The sequence below is a fragment of the Syngnathoides biaculeatus genome, chromosome 22 (assembly GCF_019802595.1).
Source record: "Syngnathoides biaculeatus isolate LvHL_M chromosome 22, ASM1980259v1, whole genome shotgun sequence".
NCBI lineage: Eukaryota > Metazoa > Chordata > Actinopteri > Syngnathiformes > Syngnathidae > Syngnathoides > Syngnathoides biaculeatus.
Window position 1 is genome coordinate 14,125,905 of NC_084661.1, and position 6,308 is coordinate 14,132,212.

Consider the following 6,308-nt stretch of genomic DNA (forward strand, 5'->3'; position numbering starts at 1 on the left):
TTGTATTTCTTTATTTGTGCAAAGAATAAGAAATATTAAATAAGAGGTCGCTGGGTCATAAAGTGAGAATTATTTAATTTCCATGTTTCAAATGTATTTTTTGCACAACAGTCTATATGTTGTTCTTATGTTTTTCTTTTTTGTTTAGCTCGACCTCTTCTTTGACCAGGAAAAAAAAAAGAAACTTTGTATTTACATTTCAACTCAGTTTAAAAGGCTCATGCAGATAAACTTTTCCAAAAGTCAACCTTTCGGAGCTGGAGAGACTCATCTCTTGCAGACGTCGTCGCGAAGAAGCGAGATGCATCCAGTGTTATCTAGATCTGGAGCACTCATGCACTTTGGGTTTTCATGCCATGCATATTTTAGATCTCTTTGATTTCTCAAAACTAACAACGTGACACATGTGTGCGTTAATGCATGTACTGTTACCGCGTTCAGTGATGCCTCGGTTCTCGACCACAGTCCGTTCCAGAAAACAGTTCTAAAAGTGAATTGTTCAAAAACCGAATCAATGCTTCCCATTACAATGAATGGAAAAAGAAATAATGCGTTCCAAGCTTAAAAAATTGGGCTTTTTAAAGCATTTTTTAAAACTTTTCCTGATAATAAACTGCACAGTAGAAAATAAATATATATATTTTTTTGCTTAAAATGTATCCTTTCTGCCTGCATGCCTTCCTTGGAGCCATGATTGGGGGTTAATACGAGATGATGAGAATGAGATGAGAAGAAAAACAACAGTCTCGACCGGGACACGTCTGTGTGCAGAGGCTGCGTTATACAGAAAAACAAAAGCGCGCTGACTGCGCCGCGTGCGTTATGTAATTTCCTGTTGTCTTTTTTTTCGGGGGCCGTTTGAATAGACCATAACAAAGCGCGACGTGGGTCAGCTGGTCTGACCGCGCGCAATATGTTATTTCCGGGTTTTGTCGGGGGCGTTCGAGTACCGATTTTCGTTCGAAAACAGAAGCAAAAAAAAAAAAAAAAAAAAATCTCAAAATTTTCGTTCGAAAATCGATTTGTTCAAAAACAGGGACATTCGAAAACCGAGGCTTTACTGTCCTGTGATGAATTTCCGGTGGGAAAAAAGAGCAATCAGGAAAATTTTTAAAGTACTCTTTTTAATCATCACATCTGTTAGAATATGCAGATACAGTATTGTGTCTTATCAAACGGGTTAAAACAAAAAAAATTACAAAAAAACATTCCAAATCTGTTTCGGAATTGGGAGGGGGAATTCCCAATTTTGATGCAACTTGGCTTTCCTCTCCATCGGCTCGCTGCCGATTGTTTTATCTTGAGCCGATTTGGTCGGAATAGAAACAGCGTCTGTCAATAGAATCTGAAGAAAGGATCTATATTTTTAATCAGTGTTGATTTATTTTTTTTCCTCCCCCCGTAATAGGAACATCGTGCTTCTTAGGAACGGTCAAATTTCAGTACCTGTTTGGTCCCTGATTTCACTTCTCGGCCTCTCTGGAGCTCCCGGAGCGTACCACCCCCCCCCCCCCCGCCTCGCCACTTTTCCCATGTCCGCATCTCGTCTATGCCGGCACTCTCGGACGTCGCGGACATCTCCGTGAATCCGCAACACGGATGATTCTGATTGTGATATTGCATTCACTAAATTCACAATGTTCAACCAGCTTCTGTCTTTGGATGCCTTGTCCGGGAAGATGGCGGACGGTCTCGGTGGTTCCGGTTTCTGCGGCACCAAACTGTAGTCGAATTGCAATGCGGGAGAAAGCCGGCCTGCCCGGAGAAAACTGCCAAAGTGAAAAACTGAGAAAAACCCAAAACAATGCGTATCCTGGTGTTGGTGGCGTTAGAGTCATTTAAAAAAGAAATCCAGTATCACTCTGGCAGTGAATCGAATTTCCGCATGTTCAGATCCAATCGGATTCCTTTATCTCACCGTATTTGAAGCACTTGGCGGTGCTGCTGCCGCGCTTTGCATTGCCGGACGTCTGCTTGGCGTGTTTGTGTTCACGTGGGGGTTTGCGGTTGTTGCTTCTGAGGTTCCGCTGAGTGTCCGCCTCCTTTTGGGGCTGAAGTGAAGGCTCCTTTTCGTTGGTACCCCGAGGAGCAGCGGCCGTTGGGTCGTCTTTACCGTCGGCGTAACGCCGGCAGTCCTCGTAGGCCGCGTTGGCGCGGTTCTGCTGCGACGGCGTTTTAATTTTGGCCAACTCGAGGGCAGGGAGCGTCTGGGCAGGGAGTCGCGTGTACACCACGATGGGCTTGACGGCGATGTTGTACTCTGGCGGGGCGGATGGCGTGTTCCAAGGCGAGGTGTAGCTGTCGTATTCTTCGCTGTCCGAACCCCGTGACACCCCGATGGGCTCTTCGTCTGGGAGGCCCCAGTCGCGGGTGCTCAGAATCTCGCAGATGGTACCGACGCCCAGATGGAGCATCTCCCAGATGTTGAGGGCCAGACAGAGAAAGGAGACGCTGTACATGATGAGGAGGAAGACGGTCTTCTCGGTGGGGCGCGACACGAAGCAGTCCACGTCGTGGGGGCACGGCTTGGTCGAGCACACGTAGGCGGCGGGCATGGTGAAGCCGTACAAGTAGTACTGCAAGGCCAAGAAGGTCACCTCCAGGACGGAGCGCACGAGCAGCTGCAAGACGTACATCCGCATCAGACCATCCTGTTTGATGCGTTGCCTCCCATCGTGGCGCGCCTTGACGTCCGCTTGTCCGTCGCCCCCTTCGGTCGCCCCCTTGTCCTCCGATTCCGCCTTCTCGTAGATCATCGCCTCGGTTTCTTCATCGTCCCGCCGCACTTGCGCCGCGGCGCGCCGCTTCCTATCGTCGCCGAGACGACGCTTCTTGGTTGTCCTGCGGGACGGACCGCCCGCCCCGCCGCGCTCCGCCTGCTCCTCCACAAGGTCGATCCTGTTCAGGGCGTAGCCCAGGTACATGACCGAGGGCGTGGCCACCAGAATGATCTGGAAGACCCAGAAGCGCACGTGCGAGAGCGGCGCGAAGGCGTCGTAGCAGATGTTCTCGCAGCCCGGCTGAGCCGTGTTGCAGACGAACTTGCTCTGCTCGTCGTAGTAGATGGACTCTCCCCCGACGGCGGTCAGCACGATGCGGAAAATGATGAGGACGGTGAGCCACAGCTTGCCCACAAACGTGGAGTGGTTGTAGATCTCATCCAGCAACCGGGTCAGGAAACTCCAGCTCATTGTCACACGGAACTGTGGGGAGGAAACCGTTGGTCAGGATAGGTGGAGGTTTGGTAGCAGCATGGAAGATTGGAAGAATTATCGATCTTGAGTTAATTATCATTGCACATGATGAATTAATAAAGAGGGCGTCATTATTGGAATCAGTCCGAAAACCCACACAAATCCTGTCTGATAAGGACCTGCAAAAACTGGTGCAGAAGATGGAATATCCGCTCTTGTCACGGCAGTGCCGGCGTGTCGTAGAAACCAGTGACTGCCGGTCAGTAGAGGGCGCTAGGGTGCTGCCCCACCGCCGCGGAGTCGCCTTGAAAAGGACAAAAGGTAAACAATGAAAAATAGTTAGCAGCTCATTTTGTAGCACGGCAGACCATCCACTTGTTATATGGCATTTTTAAAAAAGTGTGTATTATTAATACAGGCTCAAATTTATGATTGACTTCCTCCACAACACTATCAATGAAAGAATCGGATAATCAACATTAAGACTTTCAATCTTGAGCCGACATCGTGCCGGGAGGCTCCCGCAGAGTCAACAAAAGGTGGAGTTATGCAATCTTTTGTTTGCTTGAGAGCAACACTACGTATGTATATTCAATTTGTATATCATCGTTTTACATAATGTATTACACTAATGTGCCACTTTTTTAAGTGTAATGTGGGTTACAATTCTGTACTGTACAATGACAACATTACCAATAATTACATTTTAAAAAAGGGCTGTTCAACCTACACAACTTTAAAAAAAAATTTGTCCTGTGATTGGCTGGTGACCAGTTCAAGCCGTACCCCGCGTCCTGACCCTAGTGAGGATAAGCGGCAAAGAAAATAATGGATGTATTTTTCTAGGAGACCAACTTACATTTGTAGCGCCGTCCTCCTCCAAATTTGGCCTGATGTTCGGACTTCACAGGTTGCACAGCTTCACACACAAGTATAAAAAAACAAAAAAACAACAAAAAAAAAAAAACACTCTTTTCTTGCCAATGCTCCGTAAAAATAAAGGCCGAGTTAGTTGGAAGGGTGGGAAATGGATGGAAATCCGAGTTAGCGAAAGAGGAGGAGAGACGCAAACTGCAGTAGTTAAGAAAGCATTTGACAGTAGAGAGAGAAAAGAAGGGGGAGAGAGAGAGAGAGAGAGAGAGAGAGAGAGAGAAAGGACAGTGACGTTCAGCCTTAAGAAACTACTGCTTCTGCATTTTCAACTACAGTAAGAAGTACACTTTGTCTATACTGCAATTTCCATAGGGAGGACGCACACACATTGCTTGACTTCTTCTTTTCCTTCCTGCTTGTCCCGATTAGGGGTCACCACAGCGTGCCATCTTTTTTCCATCTCAGCCTATCTCGTGCATCTTCCTCTCTAACACCCACAGTCCTTATGTCCTCCCTCACCACATCCATCAACCTTTTCTTTGGTCTTCCTCTCCCTCTTTTACCTGGCAGCTCCATCCTCAGCTCATTTCTAATCCTATCCAACCTGCTCACTCCTAGAGAGAACCTGGGCATCTTCATTTCTGCTACCTCCAGTTCTGCTTCCTGTTGTCCCTTCAGAGCCACCGTCTCTAATCCGTACATCATGGCCGCCCTCACCACTGTTTTATACTTTTCCCTTCATCCTAGCAGAGACTCTTCTGTCACGTAGAACACCAGACACCAGTGACCACCAAAAAACTACTCAACTATGCAAGTATTCCCAAAATAACTGATTTTAAAATACAGTAGCATAGTAGGCCTAAGTGGTAAGGGGTGTGAGTCAAATTATTACCATAGTGAGGCACTCTAAGAACAGCTTGAACACTGCACACATATATATTTGAAGTCGTAGTAGAAGTAGTTACTTGAGTAAAAGTTTCAGATGTTAAATAAAATTTAATTGTACTTATAGGCAGCGCTTTTTTCATGTATCATTAGCGGGAGCCAGCGTCCCACTAGTGGCGCACAAAGGTTCATCAGCCTGAAAGCGTTTTGGCTCCTTCTAGTTCCGCGTGACCTCCTGCAAGTCTCAAATCCTGTAAGTGAATTTGCGTTCACCTCTCAAGGCAGAAATTGAATAAAAGCGAGTCAAATTGGATCAATCGGTTTCATCGGCTCTCCTGCGCGTTCACTTCCTGCTGGAGGTCACCGACAATTGTTCCCATCTCGATCTTGTTTAGCGCAAATCCGCGCGGCGCGGCTCAATGTGACCAAAACGAGAGGATCGATGCTTTCATTTTGCGCTGCCGCCGCGCCGTCAGATATGAGCGACGCGCCCGCCGCTGAAGAGAAATTGATGTGAGAGGAGGCCCGGCCCCCGGTTCCTTGTTTTGCTCACTCAGCTTCTCGCCGGCGCTGACAAGGACGACGTGACCGAGTCCATCGGTCCCATTTATACAATCTGCACATTCGCCATAAATGCCAAGAAAATCCTTCTTGAACATCCAAAATAAGATTTTGGGTTCGTCAAAAGCAGCCAAATCCCAGTGATAAGAGGGTGTGCATACTTGTGCAACTTCATGACTTTAGTTTATTTTTTACTTCCGCTCTTGGCTAAAAGATGCACACGCATTAACTGAAGACTTTTTGGCTGACTTGAACATTTCAAACCTCGTTACACACGAAGAAAGTCAGCTCTCTCACTCTGTTCTTATTCTTTCCATCCGAGGCAACGCGTCGCCGACTTTGAAGACGGAACGAGTCATCGCTTGTCCCGTCCGCTCAGTCGCGGCGCCGTCCGACTGTCCTTCCTTGACCTTGAGGATCCCCGCACTCGTGTGGGCCCCCCCCCCCCCCCACACACACACACACACAGACACTTGGTTTTGTTCCCATCTCCCACATGTCATTATGGACCATGAACATTTTTTCATGCTCATATTTGGATATTTGGCCTATACGAACATCCTGCACCGGATGAAAATAATTGCACAAAAAAAGTTTGATATTTTTGTGTATTCTTCAGATTGAAATCATGTACTATCAACCCTAACCCTTCATACAAAATATTGCTAAACAAATTAATCTACTTGATGTGTTCAAATTAAAAATGAGTTTTATATCACCCTTCATACAAAATATTGCTAAACAAATTAATCTACTTGATGTGTTCAAATTAAAAATGAGTTTTATATCATTTTT

General features: G+C 46.6%; 1 protein-coding gene across 1 annotated transcript; it reads right to left on the reverse strand.

Moving 5' to 3' along the window:
* Nucleotides 1–1,540: 1,540 nt before the first annotated feature.
* On the reverse strand, nucleotides 1,541–4,726 carry LOC133495506 (gap junction gamma-1 protein-like). Its single transcript, XM_061810248.1, has 3 exons — nucleotides 4,054–4,726; nucleotides 3,374–3,498; nucleotides 1,541–3,203 (listed from the first exon to the last, which is right to left on the reverse strand). Exon 3 carries the CDS (start codon nucleotides 3,189–3,191, stop codon nucleotides 1,890–1,892), a length of 1,302 nt encoding a protein of 433 aa, XP_061666232.1. The 5' UTR covers nucleotides 3,192–3,203; nucleotides 3,374–3,498; nucleotides 4,054–4,726; the 3' UTR covers nucleotides 1,541–1,889.
* Between the last annotated feature and the right edge of the window lie 1,582 nt (nucleotides 4,727–6,308).